The sequence below is a fragment of the Daucus carota genome, chromosome 5, assembly GCF_001625215.2.
Source record: "Daucus carota subsp. sativus chromosome 5, DH1 v3.0, whole genome shotgun sequence".
Classification (NCBI taxonomy): domain Eukaryota; kingdom Viridiplantae; phylum Streptophyta; class Magnoliopsida; order Apiales; family Apiaceae; genus Daucus; species Daucus carota.
In genome coordinates this window covers 27,105,248-27,118,437 of record NC_030385.2, presented here as the reverse complement: position 1 = coordinate 27,118,437, position 13,190 = coordinate 27,105,248, and the positions used below count along the sequence as shown (strand labels likewise).

The 13,190-nt window shown below is 36.0% G+C and overlaps 2 protein-coding genes across 2 annotated transcripts; one reads left to right on the top strand and one right to left on the bottom strand.

Moving 5' to 3' along the window:
* The first annotated feature begins 1,619 nt into the window (after positions 1-1,619).
* On the top strand, positions 1,620-8,168 carry LOC108220589 (uncharacterized). The gene is made up of 3 exons (XM_017394391.2): positions 1,620-3,209; positions 4,913-4,960; positions 6,579-8,168. Exons 1-3 carry the CDS (start codon positions 1,728-1,730, stop codon positions 8,073-8,075), a joined length of 3,027 nt encoding a protein of 1,008 aa, XP_017249880.2. The 5' UTR covers positions 1,620-1,727; the 3' UTR covers positions 8,076-8,168.
* A 1,152-nt stretch (positions 8,169-9,320) lies between these two features.
* Positions 9,321-11,817, bottom strand: LOC108222404 (heat shock cognate 70 kDa protein). Its single transcript, XM_017396320.2, has 2 exons — positions 11,607-11,817; positions 9,321-11,224 (listed from the first exon to the last, which is right to left on the bottom strand). Exons 1-2 carry the CDS (start codon positions 11,815-11,817, stop codon positions 9,555-9,557), a joined length of 1,881 nt encoding a protein of 626 aa, XP_017251809.1. The 3' UTR covers positions 9,321-9,554.
* Between the last annotated feature and the right edge of the window lie 1,373 nt (positions 11,818-13,190).

The following is a 13,190-nucleotide window of genomic DNA, read 5'->3' as shown; positions in this document are numbered from 1 at the left end:
ACATATTGTTAATAATCAAATCAAAACATAACGTTAGTGACAAAAAAAAATCCAATGTTTCTTTATGGGAAAAAAAACCAACACTAAATTTTATTCTGAAAAAATAAAATAAAATAATTTTTGAAATTTTTCGGAGTCTCAAAATGCGTGTCCAACTCTCGTCCTCTAAGGTAAACTACCTAGGACACTACATATAAAGATATAGACACATATCAAATCGCCATTATATTACAGACTAACACTATATTTTAATAATGCTAAAAAAATAACATAGTGTTAATAATCAAATCCGAACCTAACGTTAGTGACAAAAAACAAGTCTGAACCTAACATTAGTGACAAAAAAGAAAAAATTTATAGTTCAATGGTAGGTTTCTAAACAAATAATAAGTTGAGTGGCAAAAAAATCTATTTTCCCGTCATATAAATAGCTTGTCTCTCATATAAATGACAAGACAAGAATTCAATAAATTTGAAAATTAGCAAAAACCTGTCGGTGTCAGCTAAGCTAATCATGGTCAACAAATGAGGACTGAATAGTTTACAGTATCATATTCAGGCTCGAATATATTGAGTGGTCCGTTCGCAATTCTTGATGTCGAATAATACTCCATCAGTCCCTTTTTAGTTACTCCCTCCGTTCCAAAATAATTATCACATTTCTATTTTGTTGGTTAAATTGACTAAATTTTGACTAAATATTATAAGTCAATCACTCATTATTTTAAAAAACTGAAAATTACATCTTAAAGTAGATTAAAAGTTATTTCCGTGTGACATATTTATTTTATTTTTTCAATTGATAAAATATTAATAAATTTCAGTCTAACTTTAGTCAATTTGACCGGCACAAAACCAAATGTGACAATTATTTTGGGACGGAGGGAGTATCACATTTGGTTTGCCGGTCAGATTGATCAAAGTTAATTGACCAAAGTTTGACTGAAATTTATTAATATTTTATCAGCTGATTAAATAAAAAATTATATTATTGAAAATAACTTTTAATCTACTTTAAGATGCAATTTTCAGTTTTTTAAAATAATGAAAGAGTGTCTTCCAATCTTTGGTCAAAGATTGATCAATTTGACCAACAAAAATAGAAATGTGACAATTAAAAACGGACGAAGGGAATACTATTGGAAGGTGGCATGAATTTTCTTAAAATCTCACAAAAAAGATTTCTAAGTTTCCAAAACCACGGATTTTTCCTCAGAATTTCGTGCTCTGCGCCCGCTAGCGCGGCTTTGTTATATTTAAGAAACCCGTGTGATAATATTGAAACAAAACAAAATTCAAAATAATTCATAAATAATCAGAAAATGTCATTCTTGAAATCAGAAAACTGTGTAATAATTTTTGCTTTTAAACTAACAATTTGATATGATCACATTGAAACAAAACAAAATCCAAATAATCCTATAATGCGGGTATGAAAACCCTCATTTTCCCCGAATGTCAACAAATATTTATTCGTCCCCTGTAAAAAAAGAGATGACAAGTATGAATGCTTCCGTCAGAAAGTTGGGTAGGAATATATTTCTCCGAGTGGAACTATAATAATACTCATTACTGTCCCTGCCACTACTATTTAATGTGTGTAGAGTATATAGTCATGCCTCATGCGTCAATGACACTTCTATAAACAAATAAATCTCATATAACAAGGTCCCCTGTCTCATCTTTTTCTTCAAAACATCTTGTACCAAAAAACAACACAACCAACAATGCAAACTCCAAGCCACAAACAGCTTCACTTTGTGTTCATTCCCCTCATGTCTCCTGGCCACCTCATGCCTATTGTAGACATGGCTAGATTGTTTGCACAACACGGCACTGTGGTGACCATAATCAGCACTCCCCTGAATTCCAAACGTTTTAGATCTATTGTGGATCGTGCTGTTGAGTCCGGGCTGGAAATCAGGCTGCTGGATCTTGATTTTCCAGCAGCTGAGGCTGGCTTACCGGAGGGCTGCGAGAACATGGACTCCATCTCACGTGACATGATCAAGAACTTTTTTGTAGCATCCCAGATGCTGCAGAGGCCATTTGAAGAGCTTTTTGATCAGCTGAGTCCACGTCCTAGTTGTATAGTTTCTGGGAAGAATCTTGCATGGACGGTTGAGACTGCGCGAAAAATGAAGATTCCGAGGCTGTTTTTTGATGGGATGGGGTGTTTTTCCTTCTCATGCACTCACCATTTGAAGATGTCTGAGGAGTTTAGCTCTGTGTCTTCCCGGTTTGAGTCTGTTTTGGTGCCTGGTTTGCCTCATCAGATTAAGTTGGCCAAGGCTCAGTTGCCTGAGGCCTTGAATCCGGGAGGTTCGGGTGATTTGAATGATGTGAGAAAGAAGATGACTGAGGCAGAGTCAATTGCGGATGGGATTATAGTCAATACTTTTGAAGAATTGGAGTCTGAGTATGTGAGTGAGTTTAAGAGGATCAAAGGTGGTGAAGTTTGGTGCATTGGCCCTCTTTCATCTTGCAATAAGTTGAATTCGGACAAGGCTGAAAGAGGCAATTTTTCGGATTCTCCAGAGAGTGAAATCGATTGTTTGAAGTGGCTTGATTTGCAAGAACCAGAGTCAGTGATTTACGCGTGTTTAGGTAGTATCAGTAGCCTGACAGCTTCTCAACTTAAGGAGCTCGGATTAGGCTTGGAAGCCTCAAACAGGCCTTTTATATGGGTAATAAGAGGAGGGCAGAAATCACGAGAGCTTGAAAAATGGATTGAAGAAGAGAATTTTGAAGAGAGAACAAAACGCAGAGGCTTTTTGCTGAGAGGCTGGGCGCCTCAATTACTAATTCTGTCACATTCTTCGATTGGAGGGTTCTTGACACATTGCGGATGGAATTCAACTCTTGAGGGAGTGTCCGCGGGCAAGCCAATTATAGCGTGTCCGCTGTTTGCTGAGCAGTTCATCAATGAGAAGCTGGTGGTGCAAGTACTGGGAACAGGGGTGAGTGTCGGAGTAGAAGCTGCGGTGACTTGGGGAATGGAAGATAAGTTCGGATTGGTAATGAAGAGAGAAGATGTGAAGAATGCCATAGAGATTGTGATGGATAAAGTAGGGGGACAGGAAAGACGAAAGAAAGCTAGAGAGCTTGGGGAGATGGCAAAGATGGCTATAGAAGAAGGAGGATCTTCTTACTTTAATATGAAAAGTTTGCTCCAGTTTGTCATGGCAAAAAATGAACTTATAAGCCATGATTAAACCTGATGAGAATGATTATTACTAGAGATATAGTGTGGAAGGAATAAGAATCTGTTTCACAAACTTTGTATCTGAGGTTCCTATGAAGACCTGTTCGTAATTACTTTGCTGATATAGGTGATAGGTGCTGTTAAATTGTGAAAATTTTGTCATGTTAAGGTTTACAGTATGTCTAGCCTATCTGCTAAAATTGCCTCAAATTAAGTAGTTTGTGAATATCGACCATTTTAGTCAAATTGCCTCAAAATTTCTTTCAATGTTCATCATTAAGCTTCCTCGAACAGAGTATATGATTATCAAGTTCTAACTATATGGTCACTGATCATGTACAAGAAAATGTTCTATTGAAATTGTATAGGATTTTGCAAGTCTTTCAAGTTGCAACTTCATATGTTTTTGAGTTTTTTATAATCGAAAACCGAATTGAGTTTTTTGGAAATCGAACTGAACCGAATTTTCACTCTAAACCGAACCGAACCGAGCGGGTTGGGTTTCGGTTCAGAAAAACCGAGATTTTAAAAACACTGTACAGTTCAAGCATTAATACTTACCATCATACCTGGATATGCCCATGAGGGCACAAATCCACCTCAGGAGAATTTCAAACTAAAAATGAGGGTTGTGCCGCGAGTACTGCTGTTGAAGTTGATGTTAATCATGCTAATGCACTAATTTGTTGCCCGTTGGTGTTGATTATTGATTAGAGACAGAGACCAGAGACGAGAGGGCTAATGGGTTATCTATAATATATTTATTTTATATAATAAAAAGTTCGGTTATTTCGGTTTAAACCGAAATATCATATAAAAAACCGAACTAAACCGAAATTATTTTCGGTTCAAACTGAACTAACCGAAATTTTGATAAAAATGAAACCGAACCGAACCGAAATTATACGGTTCAGTTCAGTTTCTCGGTTCCGGTTCGATTTTGCTCACGGATCAATGAAAAATAAGATTAGTTATGCATGTGATATCATCCTGTTAGATTATATGGAGTTGATAAAGTGTCATTTTCACTGGATTCTTGGGAATATTTGGGTGATGACCCTTATGTTCTGGATTTGGGACGGGGACGTGGATCTGGATCCGGGGTGAATAGTTTCGGAGTCCAGTAGTTTTCCCTGTTTGCTCTAATTTTTTAGGTTTAATCCTAATGGTATATGGATATATTATAGCGTATGAAGAATCAACATATACTTCTCATGAACGTTTTTAATCTGAAATGTAGCAGACAATGCAGTGGCGAGTGAATTTTAGGAATTAAAGCCGGTTTATATATGTCCAATAACATGCAAAGATGATGCGGTTACAAAAATTTGGTGCAATGACCCTGTTTCAATATGCAATGTAATTTTTGCTTTCTTGTGAAGCATATGCGAAATTAGCAACTTCAGATTATAGAGCCTAAACCAGGATCAGAGGAATCAGACTGACCTTCTCAGAAAAATTTGGTGCTTAGAATATAAAACTGAAGAACTTTATAAGTGGCCTTATTCTCAAAATGCTTATAATTCTTGGCGGGGCAGTTAACTTGCATAAAGCTATTCTTAACGTATTGTTTTGGGACCTGGTAGGAATTCGTGCCCTTCAATTTGAGATGGGTTGATTCTTATATCCCACTTATCTACCTCACAAACCTTAATTTAATTATTTGTTTTTGCTCATTCGCAATTAATTTTGTTCTTAATTTTTCAGGTGATCGTTCCTTCCACCAAAAGGGCCATAACGATTGGAGCTGATTTGGTTTGTCGATTCCTGTTGTTTTTAAAGAAGAAGAGATTTCTGAAGTGTTGGCCAAGTAATATATCACAAGTTCAATAGATTAGCTGATGAAGTGAAGTAAGTAGAAAGAGAGCCAAAAGGCCAAGGAAAACTGGCTAAAACTGCAGTTGAGCATGGGGTTCTTCTTGTTTTAACATGACAGTATGACACTATCAATAATACAAGAAATTGAATAATCAACCAAAAGGCTTGTACTTTTGAAGCCGGAGGTCGTTGTGAAAACAACCATTTTACTTATTAGAAAAAAGAATTGAAGTTTGCGTACATCTAACCCTCTCTGACCATGAGCGGGATGCACAGTGTCGTGTTTGGTTAATTTGAGCAGTCAAAAACTATGCTGCAAAATTCTGTTTTTCTTATCTATCACATTGAACTTTTAATTTTGTGCAATAATCCTCTCCCTTTTGAATCAAAATCTGAAAACCTTCTTTTTTCTGATCATACAAGTAGATGTAGGGGTCCAAATAACATAATTAAAGATCGATAAAAGTTTGTCAATGAAAATTAATCCGTCTTCAAATATTCTTCTGACAACAAGCTGAATAATTTTCCGACCTAGCATCAGTTTTAAATAGCATCATCTTGTTCTTGCTGAAATTGCTGCAAAACAAGAAAATTGATTTGAGCTAAGCTCTTCAAATAACAGCTTGCTACAATATGCAGCTGCTATTCTGCTAAGCTCTTCATGAACAGAACATGAGCTGTCAATTGTCATGCAGCATGTGAGCTGCTGAAATGCAGCTTCAATGTCTGTCTGAAGTTGCAGACACTAATGAGATGCCACTTGCAGCTTGGGCTCAAATACATCCACAACAGGATGCATGTCACTGCATTCTTGTAGCCTTTTTCTGATATATAATTGCTGCCTACTTCTAAAAGTAAATTTTATTATTCAATGCCAATTTGTTTTTTAATCAGACAGTAATAACACTGAAGTGGACTTGATTTGTCAGGCACAAAAAGTAGTCATCTTGATTGGTCCGTCTGAAGACTAACAGTAACAGACAAGTATTGCTATAGTTCTTTTCACCTGCACAAAAACACCGGTGGAAAAATGATTCATTCTTCACTTTGGGAATATATTTTAAAGATGTCAGGATATTCAATCCTGTTTTTTAATGTATTAAAGGAAATCCACAGATTTTGATATATCACATGTGATTTTGATTTTATGCAACTTTATCAGAGGGAAGATATCACGAAATTAACGTAGAGCTCGTGGGATTCAGTCACAATCTTTTAAAATCTCGTGGATTGTGCGTGTATTATGTTGATATTTTTAGAAACATAAATACACGGAACAATCTCGCAAAATATATCATATTATCTTATAAAATTTAAGAAAATCCATCATGTTTTGAATATCGATGATTTTATAAATTAATAATCTCACTTGAATATTATCAGATTTTTTAGCATAATTTAAAATTATAACTGAATATCCCAAGATATAAAAAAAATCTCAATCGAATATATCCCGATTTCATTAATGATACAAAATTCTTAAAATTCTCAATTGAATGCAGAAACTTGTATAAATAATAGTGGTGAACTTGTCGAAAATACATCATAATCTTATCTACTTCTGGAGAAAACTTTTTCCTCAACAGAAATGGCTAATTCCAGCATTCAGGAGCAGCATCAGCTTCACTTCCTTTTGATTCCTCTGATGTCTCAAAGCCATATAATCCCCTTAACAGATTTTGCAAAACTACTTGCTCTCCGCGGACAAAACGTGACCATAATCACCACTCCACTCAATGCTATCCGCTACAAACCAATCATTGATCGAGCCAAGAATTTGAACCTCAAAATCCAGCTAGCCTCTCTTGAGTTTCCAAACCGCCAAGCCGGGTTGCCGGAGTGCTGTGAAAATATGGATTCACTCGCGTCGCTAGACCTGGGACATGACTTTTTGAAAGCAAATGAGATGTTGAAAGAACCGCTGGAAAAATTAATGCAACAACTGGTTCCAAGGCCGAGCTGCATCGTTTCGACGAATGCTCTGGTATGGACTAATGAAGTTGCTAAGAAATTCAAGATTCCTAGGTACGTGTTTCACACTATTTCTGCCTTCACAATGGTGTGTACTTTCAAGATTTCTGGTAACAAGGTGCATGAGAGTGTTAATTCGGACACAGAGTCATTTGTGGTGCCTGATATGCCGAAGAAAATTGAGTTTAAGAGGTCTCAGCTGCCCGAATGGCTCCGAGAAAAATCAGATGACAAGAAACATATAATGAACATGATGAAAGACACGGAGCATCTGGCCAGAGGGGTTTTGGTGAATAGTTGTGAGGAAATGGAGCCTGTTTATTTTGAAGAATACAAGAAATTGAGAGGCAGAGTTTGGGGAATTGGGCCAACTATTTTATGTAACAAGGAGAATTCGGACAAGTATGACAGAGGTAACAAGTCCTGTATCGATGAAAACCAGTGCTTAAAATGGCTTGATTCGATGAAGCCTTGTTCGGTTATTTATGCTTGTTTTGGGAGCCTAAGTCATATCCCAGCGCCTCAGCTGATACAAATCGGTTTAGGACTAGAAGCTTCAAATAGGCCTTTTATTTGGATAATCAGAGAGAATGATCACTCAGCTGAGACAGAAGCATGGCTAGAGGAGAATAAATTTGAAGAGAGAGTGAAAGGAAGAGGCCTAGTTATCCGAGGATGGGCTCCACAAGTTCTGATACTATGCCATCCTTCTGTTGGAGGATTTTTCACACACTGTGGGTGGAACTCGACACTGGAAGGCGTGTGTGCAGGCGTGCCAATGATCACATTGCCTCTGTTCGGTGAACAGATTTTTAATGAAAAGTTTGTGGTTGATGTGCTTAGGGTTGGTGTGAGGATTCAATTGATGTCGGAGAAGTTGGTGAAGAGTGAGCGAGTGAAGGATGCTGTGAAGGATGCTATCAATGAGCTAATAGATGGAGAAGAGGCAGCAGAACGAAGAGAAAGAGCGAGGGGGCTTGGGGAGTTGGTCCAGAAGGCTGTTGAGGAAGGAGGATCATCTCATACAAATATCACCATGTTTATTCAAGATGTCATGCATGCAGCAACAAGTCCATCATAGTAAGCTTAACTGAGATTTGTTTCGGTTATGTGCTCATCTGAAACAAGAACCCTTAAAAATTCTAATTAAATTGGGGGGATTTAAATTTTATTATATCAAGTTTTATTTATTTTACAAATCATCTATGTACTGCTAACACATTTTCCGTGCAAAATATTGCAAAAATCTAACATACAGGTCCCCGGGTTATCCTGGTATATTTATTGCCATAGCAAATCGACCAAGAAAGTTTGAGAAAGCGTTGCTCTAACACCTAGTTGCAGCTAGAGGACGCGTCCTCGCATTGTCAAATTTTAAGAGCAAACCTTGTTAATCTTCTATAACTTATAAGACTGTAAATAAAAGCCTACAGGGCAAGTAATGAAGATCGTTATGCCCCTTGAGCATCAAAACCATCTGGGGCTCGGGGCAATTTGACAGTAACTCAGACTCAGATAACACTGGTCTCATCTAGACACACATTCTAGAGCTGCAATGACAAGTACTCAGAATGACAAGTACTCAGCATTGCACAGATCATCGCCATCTCGTCTTAAAAACATCAAAGAGAAAAACAATGTCACATAATTAGAATCAAAAACAATCTCGTCCACCAATTCATGATACTCAGAATCAAACACAAGATATATTGCAGTTAATCCTATAAAGCATCTTCGTGTATAAACAGTTGAACAATTCGCAGATATAAATTTTCATATTAACAAGTCCACAAAGATTAACTCAAATAGCAACACTAACTTTCTTAACAAGTTCAATAATGAAATAGTAAAAACTAGAGTCTAAGGGAGTGTACCTTAATTACTATATAATCTACATTATCTACATATAAGAATGCACTGAGATGAACAACAGCTCATCTTAGTTGAAGTGCAACAGTTTGTTAAATTATATAGCAAACCAGTATATTTTCAAATATACATACCTCCTTTAACAAGCTAGTCGATTGCCTCTTTAACCAAGTTTTCTTAAATTATGCTTCAAACCTGAGTTCGACAAGTTGTTAGAATCGAACTAATGTCAAACTCAACCTGAATTTCAAGGAAATTGCATGCTACATTATTCAGTGGACTTATCAGATTTCAGACCCTGGGAAAAGATTGTACAAGGTGAATATAATTCATACATAAATATCTTTTATCCAGACTCCAGAGCAAACCACTGATCAAAAAACAATGAGCACTCCTTAATTATAGAACAATCGAATTAGATCAAGAAGAAAAACTACTAAAAACAAAATAACTGACATGAAAAATAATACTAGTATTTGCATTATGCTTCGAAGCCTTCTTAATTTTGTTAGGAGTTCCAGTCAAGAAAGACGTCCACCACATAAAAGCTGTTACATTACCATAAACCAGAATTGCCGATTGACAGTATTCCCAACCATCGAACCAAAAGCAGAGTCTACTACGTAGTAATCTAAAATGTTCAATACCCTTAAACGATAAACATTTTAAAGCTTTTGATGACAGATATAAATTAGTCAACTACCTCAACCTTAATCTTTTTTCGCCTGTAGTTATCGCTAGCAATGATGGAATCACAAATACTTTCCAATTCCCTCTTCTTGGAATCATACTCTGCAACTGTAGCACTCTTGTTTGCATTAACCCAGTGAATAGCCTCCTTGATAGCTTTCTCTACTTTTCTCTGAGCAACTCGACCAAGGCTACCATCAGCTTTGATGGCACTCCTCTTATCATATGCATATTCTTCCAACGCATTCATTGCCATAGCTTTCCTTTTAAATGCCTCATCTGCAGTTCTATACTTCTTGGCATCCTTGATCATTCTCTCAATCTCTTCCTTCGTAAGCCTTCCCTGGCTGGTTATTGTTGTATTCGCCTTCACTCCAGCAATCTTACACTCTGCAGTAACATCTAGAACCCCATCTGGATCAACGGTAAATGTTACTAAAACTTCAACTTCTCCCCTCGGTGCACGAGGGAGGCCATCAAGTGTTATCTCACCCAGTAAGTTGTTATCTTTTGAATTTGATCTCTCACCCTCGTAAACTAAAAAACAGATAGATTCTTGTTGATCTCCGGATGTAACGTACTCCATTTCCTTGGTGGCTGGAATTTTTGTGTTCCTTGGAATGACAGTACTCATTACTCCACCCTTTACATCAATCCCAAGTGAAAGAGGAGTTACATCAAGCAGTTCCATACTTCTAATATTAAATTTTTTCTCACCATTCAGTACAGCAGCTTGCACAGCTGCACCATAAGCAACAGCCTCATCAGGATTAATACCCTGGCAAAGCTCCTTCCCATTGAAAAAATTCTTTGATAGCTGCTGCACTTTGGGAATTCTAGTAGATCCACCCACAAGAACAATATCATGGACCCTATCCTTGCCCATCCCTGCAGCTTTCAGGCAATTCTTCACAGTCTTTAAACAACTGTTAAACAGATCCTTGTTCAACTCCTCAAATTTGGCACGAGTAATTCTTTCGCGGTAATCTATTCCCTCATAGAGAGAGTCTATTTCGATAGCTGTCACCTGAACAGTTGAGAGAAATCTTTTCGCCTCTTCACAAGCATTTCTCAATCTTCTTAAAGATTTAGCATTGTTACTGATGTCTTTTTCGTGCTTTCTTTTAAAATCCTTAAGAAAATAGTCAACTAAACGATTGTCAAAGTCCTCGCCTCCAAGGTGACTGTTGCCATCAGTAGCCAGCACTTCAAAATTCTTCTTTTTAATTTTGAGCAGAGAAACGTCAAAAGTACCACCACCAAGATCAAAAACAAGGACAATTCTCTCCCCTGCTGAACCACTTGTAAGCTTCTTGTCAAGACCATAAGCAACTGCAGCAGCGGTTGGCTCCACAAGAATACGCAGAACATTCAGGCCTGCTATTGTTGCAGCATCTTTTGTAGCCCGCCGCTGTGAGTCATTAAAGTGTGCAGGGACTGTGACAACAGCGTTCTTAACAGTCTTTCCTAAGTAGGTTTCAGCAATTTCCTTCATCTTAGTGAGAACCATCGACGACAGCTCCTCAGGTGAGATTTGTTTTTCCTTACCTTTTTCATTCACAACTATTTTAGGTTTGTTAGCAGAATCACCCACTACTTCAAAAGGCCAGTGCTTCATATCCTTTTGTACTGATGAATCAGTGAATCTCCTTCCGATCAACCTTTTAGCATCTGCATACACATTACACAAACATTGAAGCATATAAAAGTAACTTTCTTAGTTTCAATATCACTAGCATACTTAAACAACTTCAGTTCCTTAGGAAATTATGTCATAAAATATAAATCAATATGTCATATCTACCAGTTAATGTGTACACATATCAATTTATCTTTATCAATATCATGAGATAGTTCTAGTTTAACAACTATTCAATAAATCTTAGAGTCATGTGTGAAAATCTTACAAAAATCTTACTTCTCCAGGTCTAACATGTTTTGTATATCTAAGCCAATACTAATAGTGTAAAGGCATGGTGTTGAGATGTACTATAAAATATGAAATTTAATGCTATGTCTTAACAGTAATACAAGATAGATGAGTATAGAGTACCAAAGATGGTATTGACAGGATTCATGGGAGCTTGCTTTCGAGCAGCTTCACCAAAGAGAAGCTCCTCATCAGTGAAAGCAACATATGAGGGTGTAGTTCTGTTACCCACATCATTTGCAATGATCTCTACTCGACCATGTTGATAAACTCCAACACATGAAAATGTTGTTCCTAGATCTATCCCAATTGCTGGTTCCTGCGGTTGGGCCATATTCGCATGCAAGTATAACTATGGTTGGAAATAAATTGATAATATGTAAGTTCTGAACGATGCTTTACTAGAGATATTTGCTTATATAGTGGAGTCTCTTATCATTTGCAACTATGTACAAAGACCCGTTCCAATTCTCTTTATACAAGTCTGAAAATTACGCGCATACCCAGAAACTCCAATACTCACTCCATTCCTAAATAATAGTCGCTTTGACTTTGTGCTTATATTGAGGTGTAAAAAAACCATACTTCTACACATTATTTTTGGAATATTCTTTTTCTAAATAAAAGTTTAACATCTCTATTTTTATTCAGAAAATGAAAATTTCAAAAATAACATGTAGAAGTATATTTTTTTTGCACCTCAAAATACGTGCACAAAGTCAAAGCGACTATTATTTTGAAATGAAGGGAGTACTATCATTCAAAATTTTCTTTTCTATCTGCATTAACTATGTTGATTTAATGGATGTATTACTCCCTTCTCCCCATTTTAATAATCTTCTTTACAAATTTCACACATATTAAGAAATATTAAATGTGATGTCTTGTTATTGTTGTCGTGCATAAAATTACATTACATGAGTATAACCAAGTTTTCATCCATTTTCAAAGTTGCGTTAGTTAACGATAATCAATGTTGAAAATAGCACCCCCTCTGATTGTTTTGACTTTTTGCACGTAATTTGAGATGTAAAAAAACGTATCTCTATAAATCATTTTTCCAAAAAAATTTCTGAATAAAAGTTTAAGATCTATATTTTTATTAAAAAAAATAATATGTAGAAATATGTTTTTTGCACCTCAAATTACGTGTAAAAAGTCAAAACAACTAATTGTTTTATAATAGAGGGAGTATAAAATTGTATTAAAGAAAGGAGATGACAAATATTATAAGACATTTTATTTTGACAAACAAAATTATAAAATTGAAAAGAAGGGAGTATTATTTTCAATACAAAATGCGGAAATATGTCTTAAATGCAGAGAAGGACAGCCGTCACATTAGAAAATGTTGGGAGAAAGATGCCCAGCACCATAGACTTGACATGTGACATGCATGAAAAATCAAATCTTACGCTTGCTAACTTTCAACATCTACCTCTCATCATTATTTATTAAAAAAAGAGGTGAAGTAATATAGATTCGATAGCTCTATGTAATGAAAATACAGGATGAATAGGTAGAATATACCCAAAAGTACAAGACTACATATCACAATTCATAATTCAAACATATATTTCATTCTCTTTTTTTTTACAACTTCAATGTATAAATAAATATATGTCAACATCTAATTTTGCAAGTTACAAAAGATACATTACATATAACATAATATGTATATTTCATAATTTGAAATAACTTAATTAT

Coding starts and splice junctions, on each gene's coding strand:
- LOC108220589 (XM_017394391.2), top strand. CDS start 1,728: ATGCAAACTCCAAGCCACAAACAGCTTCACTTTGTGTTCATTCCCCTC. Junction 3,210..4,912: donor AAAATGAACTTATAAGCCAT/GATTAAACCTGA, acceptor TTAATTTTTCAG/GTGATCGTTCCTTCCACCAA. Junction 4,961..6,578: donor TAACGATTGGAGCTGATTTG/GTTTGTCGATTC, acceptor TCATAATCTTAT/CTACTTCTGGAGAAAACTTT.
- LOC108222404 (XM_017396320.2), bottom strand. CDS start 11,817: ATGGCCCAACCGCAGGAACCAGCAATTGGGATAGATCTAGGAACAACA. Junction 11,225..11,606: donor TCCTGTCAATACCATCTTTG/GTACTCTATACT, acceptor ATGTGTATGCAG/ATGCTAAAAGGTTGATCGGA.